Consider the following 13,726-nt stretch of genomic DNA (forward strand, 5'->3'; position numbering starts at 1 on the left):
TTTTCATTTTCAATATTTAATATACAGTTTGATTTAGATTGGACTTCTTCAGACATGACGACAACAAATATGTTTATTTTTATTTGTTTCTTTATTTTTGATCTGGAAAAAGGGGAATGGTTTAAACTATTATATATTTTTTCTTCTTCAAATGTTTTTTAAACATTTTTTTTTGCTCCCCTAGGTGACATGAACCTGCGATCACATGATCACTTATACTATGTATTGCACTACTGCAGTATATAATTAAATAGACACTCTCCTATGAAACCCAGCTGCAGTTTGGGCTTCATTAATGGACCAATATGGTAACCCACTGGCATCTGATGATTGCTTAACAGGTACCCAAGCCATTTAAATGCCACTATAATTATTTGGCAATTAATGATGTGATGTGATGTGAGTTCCCCCTTGGTCACTGTCATTATGGGCAAGTGAAGGCATTTTAACAAGGCTCCTGAGCCAGCTCCCGAGTGGACGTCGATGCCAGCACTATTTTCATTTGGCACATCCAGTTGAAAACTATTGAGGTACAAAGAGCCAGTCTCAAAACTTTTGTCCATGACTTAAAACTTGTCCAGTCTTGTCCATGCAATATGTACACTGAGCATTTCAATCTAGGAGTTATGTTTGACTACCTGAAATCAGTATTCAAACATGTCCCACAGCATACTGTACATTGAGGAAGAGTTCAGAAGATGATACATTTGACCTCATTTTTGGCTGTTTTTTTGTGGGTTACAAAAGCATGGTAGACTATGCAACTGTGTTCCACAAAAAAATGTACACTAGGAGAAAGGTGGTCAAATGGATTCATCCTTTGGACTGCTTTTGCCTCATTCATATTCAAAAGATATGCCAAGGGGCACATTTGAATACAGTAGCTATTCATACATGATCCTCAGATGGAATGCTGAGCATAGTGCATTAAAGTGATATGAATGTAACCTTAGCATCATTCCCTGTCCAACTGTAAATAATGTAATTATAATACTGTGATTATAATTCAATAAAAATAATATAATTAAAAAGGCCTTTTACTTTTATGAACCTGTAAGGGTTTAGAGACAAAGTGTAAAGGGAACCTGTCTGTCGATTCATGCTGTCCAAACCACGGGCAGCATGAACCAGAGCCTGATTGCAACCAGGTAAGTTCTTCTGTGACATACTCTGCCATTTCAGAGAAAACACAGTATAAAGATTCTGGTACCATAGGTAGAAATGAGACTAGTCCGAAGCTTCTCCACGCTCCCCTCTAGATGATTGACAGGTCTCTTAATATGTACACATGGGAAAGACTTGTCAATCAACAAGAGCGATGTGGGGAGAAACCAGCCAGGGGACACGCCCAACTAATCTCATCATTGACTATAGTCTTTGGACAACTCTTCCAACTACTTTCTTTCTGAAATTCTCTGGCAATCACGAATCAAGGCTCTGATTCATGCTGCCTGTGTTTTGGGTAGTATGAATTGAGTAATATGTTTCCTTTAAACAGTGTCTCTGAACCGTAGGCTATATTCAGGGGAAAAACTATGGTGGGCATAAGGGTTGAATTACCATCAGAGACTTGGAGTTTTAGGGAACCTTTGGTTCATATGAGAAGACTAATACAATTAAAGACTGGGATATTTGAGGGCCATGTTGGAGATTTTGCATTGGGTCTCACAAGCATCAAATTATGGTTCTGGCTATGTTGTACTACAATCATTACTTTTTACTATTCCTCAACATTATTATGTATTTGAATGAATTATTTGGTCATCATATCTGTTATTTGAAGAGTCCTGCATGGAAATTTAACCCCCTTTATTATGATCTCGAATAATATATGTCTCTGCTTTAGACACAATGCTGCTATTCTGACTGGCATTCTGCCTTTAGTAAAACAGAACTTATTTCATGATCAAATCGAATATTTTTTTAAATTAGATTTCCGGCTACCTCACATGTCCATGGCTTTATGATATCACATGATTGCAGCATATATTACTATCTATTAATGTTCTATATGATGTTGCTCTGTATCATTTTTAAGAATGATTAATGATTTCCTGAAATGCAGAATTTTCAAGAGTGTTTCTTTTTCTAGTGAATTTTTACTTCAGTACTTTAATTCCAACTGTGACAAAGAACTGTTATCTCTACATGAAGAGCTTTGCTAATGGGAGAAGATAGTAGAGTCAACTGCAAAGCAAGATATGTAATTTCTATGTCATACCTGATTGCTATATCCATTATAGGCAGGAGGAATTGATTTATATACCCGTATCATACCTATGTTGTGTTATTTATGTTCATCTATTCCATCTGTATGAAATCGGAATTATTAATTGATTTTGGATATGAATAGGTGCACACGCTTTTTTTCTGGAATGAAATCACGATTTCTAAAATGTTCAATGCTAAAAAAAAAACAAATAAAAATGGAAAAAATGCACCTGGGAGGGTGTACATCAATAGGGCATTCTGTAATGCACATAAAACTTTGTATTACTCACCTGTCCTGGCTCCAGGGTTAGGCTCTCTGCTCTTGTACATGTTTGGTTACCATTATGTTACTCTCCTACTCCTTTAAAGGCTTGATCAGGTGGCTGAGTATTCATGTAGTAAGCCCATGCTGCTACCACATGCTATCATCCTTTATAAATCATCAAGCAAATCCAGCTGAGTTGCAGTCTCCACTAAGTGTACCTCTAGACAAACTCATTTCTGCAAGTTCCAAATTGCCTACATGGCTCTATTGTTCTAAGGTTTAACTCGGCTCTGCTGTTCCATGGTACTGTCCATGAGCTCAACTCTGCTCCTACAAGATGCTAGTCTGCCAACTCGGCTTTGCTGTTTCAAGGCGCTGCCACACACTTGGCTCTGGTGTACAAAGGTGCCTATCTGTCTACACAGCTCTATTTTTCCAAGATTGCTGTCTACATGCCTATACCAAGGTGCCTGTCTGCCAATTTGGCTCTGCTATCCTAAAGTGCCTGTCTGACTACATGGCTCTAATGTTCACTTGACTTGGTTATTCCAATGTGTGCCTGTGTACACATACAGTCTGCTGTACCTGGGTACCTATTTACATACATGGCTTTGCTCTTCCAAGGTGCTTGCCACACATCCAGCTCAGCTGTTTCATGTGCCATCCAGCATGTTCAGCTCTACTGTTCCACATGCTATCCACCATATCCAGCTCTGCTGTTCAATTTTTCCCTGGTTGCGAATTTACAAATCCAGCTCTGCTGTTCCACATACCATCCTATTGTTCTACTTCACTGTATCTCCGCATAAACTCCCCTGGTCTTAGTTTTTAATCCAGAAAAAATTGACGGCACTTCCAATACAAGAAATTGGTGTGAACAGGTGCTTACTAGGAGAAGCTACCTCCATATACATTGTTAATTGTATATGGAGGTAGCTTTTCCTAGTAAGCACCTGTTCACACCTATTTCTTGTATTGGAAGTGCCATCAGTTTTTTCTGTTTCTATGTTTAAGCTTTGACTGAGGACTCCACCTCTATGCCGCAGGTGGTTTTAATTGCAGTAGAATCTTACTTCCCCACACATAAGCAGACGGATGTTCCTTAGAGAGGTATTCATATTGGTAGGGTCCTGGCACTGAGAAACGCCTTACCGTGGCTACCAGGTACACATGAATTGGCCAATTTATGCGCTAAGATTTATCATTTATTTCTATTTTCTACAGCAGTAATGGTAATCATATTTCATATATTTCATGTTTACATACTTGGCGTTACAGAGTGCTACTTTATTTGTTAGTTTTTAATCCAGACCCATGGCTTAGTGAACGTACTATAACACTTTGTACTTTTTTTACTCTCTAACGAAAGTCTTAATTTATGGGGAAAATAAAAAAGACTAAAAGGTCCCTGAAAGGCAGTTTTGGTTTAATTAATTAAATGGGCAGCACAGTGGCTCAGTGGTTAGCACTGCAGCCTTGCAGCATTGGGGTCCTAGGTTCAAATCCCACCAAGGACAACATCTGCAAGGAGTTTGTATGTTCTCCCCATGTTTGTGTGGGTTTCCTCCGGGTTCTCCAGTTTCCTCCCACACACCAAAGTGGGGAATGTAGATTGTGAGCCCCATCAAGTAGAGTGTCAAAAATGTCTGTAAATTGTCTGAACTGTAAAGCGCTGCAGAATATGTTGGTGCTATATAAATAAACAGATTATTATTAAATGTAAATCTGTAGAAGGAAAATCATTTGTTTATTATTTTCTAAATGTTGTATCTATTTAGGAGAACCCCTTTAAAGTATTTAAAGTATAGTATTTGCATGACTGCCACAATTATAGCTGTTACCTGGTTCAGAATAACTTTAATAGTGTTCATCATGTCAACTGATATTTATTACAGAACTACACAAATGTAAGAACAGACAATGGACACGGCCAAAGCAAGAGAAGAAAGATTGTATGAATGAGAGAGGGAATGCATACTACGTAGCCATACAGTATAACTGCTATTCAAAAGACAATGTCTTCATATTATGTCATCCAGTTAATGTTTCGTCATTGCTGGGGGAAGCCATCTATAGCAAGATATTCTGTAATGCATGCCGGTCATTAAATGTCTGACCATATAACACATGGACAGGCTGGGTCCTCCAGACGGACAGACACTTTTGGTAAGTGATCCTCTGCTCAGGTGATCTGGAATAGCTGACAATAATAAAGTCTCTATAGAAGGGGACAACTTAGCGTCTTATAATATCCCAATGACCAGGTAGGTACTTGCATGTAGGTAATTTAACTACATAATGTTTAACTGTAGAAATAAGTCCATCTTCTTCAACCACGAGAGAATATAACATTTATTTCACGTTGAATTCTTGTATAATACCTGTGTAATCAATGACGAAACCTCCGCTGCTCACAGAAGCATCACTTCGAAACGCGATGAACAGATTGTTGCTGCTGCTCTCTATCCTGTCAGGAAGCTGGGAGCCATAAAAACTTCCTATTAATGGGCTCAGCGAGTCTGGCCCATCATAGATGTGCAGAAAATCATAACCAGGCTCAAGATTAAAGCTGGAATAAGAGACACAGAGAGAAATGGTGAAAATAATGACAAAAGCAGATTGCTGTGCAGTTTTATGCTTTCTCAACAAATGGAAGGTGGCCAAAGAGTAAAACCTATTGCTAACAACTTGTAAGAAAACCCATTTACAGTGGAAAGAAAATGATGGCAACCAAAGTAACTTTTTTAACCTTCGATTGTGTGGTCTCTTTTTACATTCCTCGGTATCCTTGAACTAAGAAGAATAGAAGGAAAAGAGACACATTCAATGATATTCCCTATTAACTCTATACAATTTGTAACTATGAAATCATTTCCCATTAAAGGAATCTTTTTCTTTTAATAAAGCTTAATCAAAGTACTGCAACAGTTGAAATATTTTATGTTTTAAATATTCTTCATTTTCAAGATAATTTTCTGCCGTCAGTTAATAGCAATAATAATTTAGGGTATGTGCACACAATGTCGATTAAAGAGGTTGTCCACTCTTTTTGATTGATGACCTGTTCTTAGGATAGGTCATCAATGTCTGATCGCCCAGGGTTGACACCTGGTACCCCCGCCGATCAGCTGTCAAATCAATGTGAGGTGGATGTCTAGTACCCTGCAGCGGCCACTATCAGAAGATGGACAGCTCCGCAAGTGAGCACTTCCGGCCGGCGGCCACCGACACCGATAACAGCTGATCGACAGGGGTGTCGGAACTCAGCTGATAAGACATTGATGACCTATCTAAGAACAGGTCATCAATCAAAAAATAGTGGACAACCTCTTTAAATTTGGGGGAACTAAGGCAAGTTTTCCAAGAGGAAGACACTTCAGGACACGTTGGCGTTTTTTCGTTCTAAAGCATCTTTTTTTAGTGTTTTTTTAACCGTTTTCTTAGTGCTTCCTTTGTCATTTTTTTACCATTGCTTTTTTTCCATAATTTTTAGGTAGTTTTTTTTACTGGCATTTTCTGGTTGTTTTTTTTTCCTCCATTCAACAATGAAGAAACCACTAGTGGTTTCAGTAGCCAAAGCACTAGGAAAACATACAAAAAGACAAAGGTGTATCACAGTCTTGATAATACAAGGTCTTTTTAATGTGAACAGTTTATAAGACATTGAACAATGGTTTCCCCTCCCCCATTCTCAAAATTGATCAAAACTCCCTTATTGCCTGAAGCATCAGTACAAAGCTGTATATTGTTCTGTTAAGTTGTATTAATCTCTTCTTTTATGGCAAAAATATGAAATGCAGGATATTTCCCATCCTATACCACCTTTTTTAACTACTAATGAGTTTGACTCTTGAAATGGTAGTGATCTGCACTAGGCTGACTTCAGGAGGAGATGGATAGTTTGCCCCCTTTTTCAGTTAGGAGCATAATCACCATGATCTGTCCATCATCAGGGCAAACGCTTGCAGGATTGAGTTATACTACAGAAAAAAGATTTATTTTTTTCCAGCACCTTCACTCAATGCTGGAAAATATGTCTGGATTAATTTGTCTAGACGAAAATGTACGGTAATTACTGGATGTTCTCACCTTTTTCTTACACAATGCAAGGGAGATATGAGATGCACTATGCTCTCTTGGGAAGACCAAATGGCTCAGCTTTCTGGACCTTCTTGACTATGCCTATGACATTGCAGTGGGTAGGCTTAACTCAAGTCATATGGGCATTTTTTTTCTAGTTTGTCTAATTGTGGACTTTAAGAGACCCATAACTTTATAACTAAATCTTACTTCATATCAATAATAAATGCTGCTAAATATTTGCTTTGTTAAAATTTATTTGATGCTATGTAAACGCCTGAGCACACTTTTCCACATGCACACCAACCAAAATTGTTGGTACCCCTCGTTTAATTAAAGAAAAATCCACAATGGTCACAGAAATAACTTGACAAAAGTAATAATAATCTGAAAAAAAAATCTGACAAAAGTAATAATAAATTAAAAATCTATGAAAATGAACAAATGAAAGTCAGACATTGCTTTTCAACCCTGCTTCCACAGATTTAAAAAAAAAAAAAGAAAATTAAACTCATGAAATAGGCCTGGACAGAAATGATGGTACCCCTGAAAATAATGTGACAAAAGGGACATGTTAAATCAAGCTGTGTCCACTAATTAGCATCACAGGTGTCTACAATCTTGTAATCAGTCAGTGGGCCTGTATATAGGGCTACAGATACTCACTGTGCTGTTTAGTGACATGGTGTGTACCACACTCAACATGGACCAGAGGAAGCAAAGGAAAGAGTTGTCTCAGGAGAGTAGAAAGAAAATTATAGACAAGCATGATAAAGGTAAAGGTTATAAGACCATCTCCAAGCAGCTTGATGTTCCTGTGACTACAGTTGCACATATTATTCAGAAATTTAAGATCCATGGGACTGTATACAACCTCCCTGGACGTGGCCGCCGGAGGAAAATTGATGACAAATCAAAGAGACGAATAATACGAATGGTAACAAAAGAGTCCAGGATAACTTATAAAGAGATTAAAGGTGAACTTCAAGCTCAAGGAACATCAGTGTCATATCACACCATCCGTCGTTGTTTGATCCAAAGTGGACTTCATGGGAGACGACCAAGGAGAACACCATTGTTGAAAAAAAAAACATAAAAAAGCCAGACTAGAATTTGCCAAACTACATATTGACAAGCCACAAAGCTTCTGGGAGAATGTCCTATGGACAGATGAGACAAAAATGGAAATTTTTGGCAAGGCACATCAGCTCTATGCTCACAGACAGAAAAAATAAGCATATCAAGAAAAGAACACTGTCCCTACTGTGAAACATGGAGGAGGCTCTGTTATTTTCTGGGGCTGCTTTGCTGCATCTGGCACAGGGTGTCTTGAATCTGTGCAGGGTACAATGAAATCTCAAGACTATCAAGGGATTCTAGAGAGAAATGTGCTGCCCAGTGTCAGAAAGCTTGGGCTCAGTCACAGGTCATGGGTCTTGCAACAGGATAATGACCCAAAACACAGCTAAGAACACCCAAGAATGGCTAAGAGGAAAACATTGGACTATTCTCAAGTAGCCTTTTATGAGCCCTGACCTAAATCCTATTGAGCATCTTTGGAAAGAGCTGAAACATGGTGTCTGGAGAAGGCAACCTTCAAACACGAGACAACTGGAGCAGTTTGCTCATGAGGAGTGGGCCAAAATACCTGTCGAGAGATGCAGAAGTCTCATTGACAGTTACAGGAATCGTTTGATTGCAGTGACTGCCTCAAAAGGTTGTTCAACAAAATATTAAGTTAAGAGTACCATCATTTCTGTCCAGGCCTATTTCATGAGTTTAATTGTTTTTAAAATTCTGTGTAAGCCGGGTTGAAAAGCAATGTCTGACTTTCATTTGTACATTTTCATAGATTTTTAATTTATTACCACTTTTGTCAGATTCAAGTTATTTCTGTGACCATTGTGGGTTTTTCTTTCATTAAACGAGGGGTACCAACAATTTTGAACATGTGTGTATGATTATCAGGCTTCAGATTATTTACAATGCTTTTGTATAGATAAACTAATTTACTCTTTCTATCTAGTGACAGATGACATGAAAAAGTGCAGTGCATCGGAAAGTGTCCCATGGGGCGTCCTAAACATGCCAGCAAAATAGGAAAGGCTCTACACAGTTAATTAAAAATACCCTCTCCAAACTAATGAAAAAGACTGTGACCTCCCTATATCTGGAGCAACCTAGCATTTCTTAATTTGTCATGCAACACATCACACAGCTCCCCAGTCACTACAAGTTAAAAATCTAATAGAATCCCAGATATATGTGTCTGTCCCCTAGGGACCTTATTATCACTGGCGATCTTTTCTCCACCTTATAAAAGCAAATGACTTCATTAACAAGTCCTGTCCAACACTTAATGGCAGGGAAGACATTAGCAAGATACATTAAAGGCAATTCTGTTGCTAGTGAGCTGCTCAGCACATGAAGGATACAAGGTATCAGAGAAGCTTCGCTAATTAGAGATCATTGGGAGCTGAAAGATAGAGGCAAATTATTGTAAAAACTGTTCCTGGAGTTTATAAAATCAGAAAATACAAAGTAGGGATATTTTATTTTCTTCCCAATTCAAGTGCATTTTTAACCTTAATCCTATACTCCAGCCGAAACAATCAATGTTCCCGCTCTATAACACAAAAGTTCTGCTTTAAGTGCCCCCTGAATGTAATATTCACATATCTTCCTTCCCAACAACTTGTAAATTGTATTGAGGATTCTGTGGAGTTCTTGATAAGGATTCGGTCACATCAGAAATAAGAGACATGGTTTAGGACAATGGTATGAACTGGACAGGGTTTCCTCTCATTTACTTTCTTCAAAGTAAAAGGAAAATCCTGGGAAAAATACTGGACAGTAAAATATAAAAATAAATTTGGAAGTTACTTATTTTAAGGATACCTGTTGTTGCAGGTAACTTTTAAGCGGTCAGGTATGTCCATGAGGAAGAAAACCATTTCTGGCCATCATATGGCTTGTATCCTGAATTTTTTAGCATTTTTTTCTTCTACGTTCTCTATCTCTACTTCGGTTCTCTCTAAATTAATGGGTGGAAAACAGCTGCTATGATGTCTCCCCTACACAGTGCACCCCAAAAGATGGATTCCAGAAGGGGGCTGGAGGCATGGGAACCTAGAAGGAAGCCCCACATGACCGGGATTGGCCAGGAGGGTGCAATTTTTAAATCCCAATGGTCGGGATTGGGTATTGGCTTGGAGGGGCTGGCATTTGGATGGGGGTGGGGTAAAGGGGGGAAGAGGTATAATAGGGAAAAGTGCGGGAAAACGGGCAGTCCAGGGAAGAAGTCATTGAGATAAGTTCTGGAGCACTGATCAAAAAAAAAAAATATATATATATATATATTTCTACCTTTCTAATTGCTTGGACACTCTTCTCGCTATTATGGAGTCCGTGGAGTCCCTTATCGCCAGGCTGAGGGAGACTGCCAGATCCAGGCAAGGAGGGTGGCTTGAGGCCCAGCTGGCCGGACTTCTGGGGAATGCCGGAAAGGAAGAATCCCCGTCGGGTTTGGGAAGAAGTGCCAGGAGGACGCGGCCCCCCGAGAGGCTTTCCCTGGAGATGGTTGGTACGGGCAGCAGGCGCAGGCTGCGGAGCCCCTCAGGGGACCCTGTGTCCCGGGAGCATGCCGGCGGAATCCCCTGCCGGCGTGCCCGCCGCGGCAGGAATCCGCCCAGCCGGTCTGCGGGCTCCCCCTGCATCGGGTCGCGGTCCGCGACTGAAGTTCCCCGGTCCGTCGTGGTGCGGCCTCCACCGTCGGCGCGCCGCAGTACTAGAGCCCAGGCCGCGCCGGAAGCAAGGCCCGGGCCACAGACGCGTCATCCGGGGGGCGGGGCCTCACCGGAATTGGGGACTACGTCACTTCCGGCCCCGGAGACAGACGAAAGGGACGCACAGCCAATGAGCGGCGGGCGCAGGGACACGCCCCCCGATCCAAGATCCAGCGGCGATTCAAGACGCCGGTTATTTAAAAGAAAAAAGGGCGGCAATCCTGCAGCGGGGAACGGAGGGAACACCAGTGCGGCAGGCACACCTGGCGACGTTCCTGTCGGGGTGCCTGCCAGACAGACCAGAGGGCGCAGACAGCAGCGGAGCTACACGGGCAGGCAGCAACAATTCCAGGACCTGCTGCCTGGCTCAAGTTTCTCCAGGCAGAGGGATGGAGCGGCGGGCAGCAGCACGGAGTTGCCTGGCAGTTATCCACGGACCAACACGGATCGGGCTGGTGAGTCCGGGTCTAAAAATCGCGGAGGTGCACGGTCGGCGGTGAGGACTGGAGGACGAACGGCGGAGAGGTTGGCACGGGCTCGGGTCCCCCCTGGTGATGAGGAGGCCAGGGGCGCGGGCCTTGAGCAGCAGGGGTCGGTCAGACTGGATTATGGAGAAGAACAACACGAACCAAGGACTCATCAGGACTCGGGGAGTACGGCTGGCGGGGACACAGCACCTGCGCAGCTTCGTGAGTATGCGTCTATGTATGGTTTGTCGCCCGCGGGGTCTGTAGCGGATGGGTTAGGTGATAGGCAGGTGTCTGGGCCCAGCAGGGAAAATGGTAGGGGAGGTAGTGGGTCAGATGTAAGCGGGTTTAGGGATTTGTTGGCTAGCATGTCGCGCATTTTGGCGAGAATAGACGGCGGGGGGGCCATTCAAAGGGGGTTGTCACCGGCGGGGGCTTGGCTACCTAGTCAACCGGCGTTGCTGCAGGTGGGGAGCGAGTCGGCCAGGTCGGCGGGGTGTACAGCTGGGACACCTTCTGGGGTGTCGGTGTGTGTGCAGACAGAAAAGGAAAATGCGGATAGTATAAAACTGGATGATAGGGCGAAAGGGGAGGTATACGTGTGCTTTGAGGGGCCATTGGGGGCGCATTTAAAAAAAGAGGTTAAAGAAAAAATTTGGCGGGACGAGTATGTCGAAATTTTTTCCCTTCTTCCGTTGGAAAAGTTTAACCTGGATAAGGGGAAAAAGGAAGACAGTAAAAAAGAGGAAGAAGAGAAGCGTAGGTGGAGGTTGATTCCACAGACGTTTGTCAATTGGTTGCAAGCATTTGCAATATTGGCTAGCGTTATTGGAGAAAAAGCTCCTGATAATTGTTCGGGTTTGTTTTGCTACCTTGATGCTATTGGGGAGGCTCATAGGACTTACGGGGGTCAGGCATGGTTACGATATGACGAGCAATTTCGTCAGAGGAAGGCAGTCCGCCCTGAGATCAGATGGGATCAAAAGGACATTGGTTTGTGGCTGAAGGTTATGGCCCCAGTGAGGTATGGGCAGTCCTTTCATGGGAGCAGCAGTAGTGGTAACCAATCTGCAGGACAAGGGGGAGGTAACCAAGGGGCACAAAGCACTAAGAAGGAAGTGGGAACTTGCTGGCAATTTAATGACGGCCAATGCAAGTACGGGACCTCCTGTAAATTAAAACACGTGTGCTCCCATTGTAATGGAAGCTCACACGGAGCATCAAAATGCTTTAAGAAGGGTAAGGGAAAGCCGACAGTGGGTACCGGTCAAAGGGTTGACTCCGGTGAGGGTGCACGCGATGGCCCCCTTTCTAAGTAGGTATCCGGATCAGTCGAAGGCTAAGGTCATTTCGGATGGGTTTTTGGAAGGTTTTAGAATCCCTCCTCCTGAGCACGAGGCCCCCTTTTCACTAAAAAATTTGACGTCGGCTTCCCTTCATCCGGAAGTGGTTAGCGTGAAGTTGGCTAAGGAGGTGGAATTGGGCAGGATGGCGGGACCGTTTCGGGTATTACCTAGCAGTGGGGTGATTATCTCGCCACTGGGGGTTGTGCCCAAAAAAGAGCTGAATAAGTTTCGTTTGATTCAGCATTTGTCGTACCCGAAGGGGCTCTCGGTGAATGATGGCATTGCACAGGAATTATGTTCAGTTGAATATACATCATTTGATGCGGCGGTGCGATGGGTACGGCGATATGGGTCAGGATCGTTGCTAGCCAAGACGGATATCGAGTCGGCTTTTCGGTTGCTGCCAGTTCACCCGGATAGCATCCCGTTGTTAGGTTGTTTTTGGAATGGGGCATATTACATGGATAGGTGTTTGCCAATGGGTTGTGCAATTTCGTGTTCTTTGTTTGAAACGTTTAGTACCTTTTTGGAATGGGTGGTGAAGGACCTGGCATCAGTTAATTCAGTAGTTCATTATTTGGATGATTTTTTGTTTATAGGCCCTCCGCAATCGTTATTGTGTAGGAATTTGTTAGGTACTATGGTGTGGGTAGCGGAGCATTTTGGCGTACCATTGGCAAAAGAAAAGACGGAAGGCCCTTGCACAATCCTAAGTTTTTTGGGCATTGTTATTGATACAGAAAGGATGGAGTGCCGGTTACCTGAAGATAAATTGTGTCTGCTCAAGCAGGAGGTCGATAGAGTCGGGAGGTTGCGCAAGGTGACCCTGAGGGAGCTACAATCGCTGTTGGGGCGCTTAAATTTTGCATGCAGGATTATGCCAATGGGCAGAATATTTTGTCGCAGGTTGTCAGGCGCCACAGCAGGAGTGCGTGGGGCTCATCATTTTATCCGCCTAAATAAGGAACACAAGGAGGACCTGAGGGTTTGGAAGTTGTTTTTGGAAATCTATAATGGCAGGTCATTAATCCAGCAGGAGTTTGTAAGCAGTTTTGATTGTGAGATTTTTACAGATGCTGCGGGAGGTGCTGGATACGGGGCCTACTGGAAAGGGCGGTGGAGTGTTGGGGCATGGCCGATTGGGTGGACGGAGAGGGGACTTACGAGGAACCTGGCGTTTTTGGAATTGTTCCCTATTGTTGTTGCGGTTACTATTTGGGGGGAGTGTTTTGCCAACAGGAGAATTCGGTTTCATTGCGATAACATGGGAGTGGTGTCTGTCATCAACAGCTTGTCGGCCTCGTCCCCACCGGTTATTAGGCTGCTCAGGGAACTAGTTCTTTGTTGTCTCAATTTGAACGCTTGGATTACAGCGGTACATGTTCCAGGTGTACAAAATTCTATAGCAGATGCCTTATCTCGTTTTCAGTGGGACCGTTTTCGGGCGCTAGCACCAGAGGCAGGGGACGTGGGTCAAGAATGCCCTTCGCATTTGTGGCAAATGGTTATGGAGGAGCCGGACGGTTAATAAGGGAGTCCATTACGAGGCAGACCTGGGCATCATACGAGGCA

The 13,726-nt window shown here is 42.8% G+C and overlaps 1 protein-coding gene across 2 annotated transcripts in view; it reads right to left on the reverse strand.

Moving 5' to 3' along the window:
• Positions 1-13,726, reverse strand: part of CSMD2 (CUB and Sushi multiple domains 2) — a 1,528,443-nt gene that overhangs the window by 241,866 nt on the left and 1,272,851 nt on the right. For both annotated transcript variants that reach the window (XM_073665735.1, XM_073665736.1), the window contains one exon: positions 4,858-5,045. In XM_073665735.1, the coding sequence (XP_073521836.1) occupies positions 4,858-5,045 (188 nt within the window). The remainder of the gene's footprint in view (positions 1-4,857; positions 5,046-13,726) is intronic.

The sequence above is a fragment of the Phyllobates terribilis genome, unplaced genomic scaffold (genome assembly GCF_046119375.1).
Source record: "Phyllobates terribilis strain yellow unplaced genomic scaffold, ASM4611937v1 Scaffold_2__4_contigs__length_985480577, whole genome shotgun sequence".
Taxonomy (NCBI): domain Eukaryota; kingdom Metazoa; phylum Chordata; class Amphibia; order Anura; family Dendrobatidae; genus Phyllobates; species Phyllobates terribilis.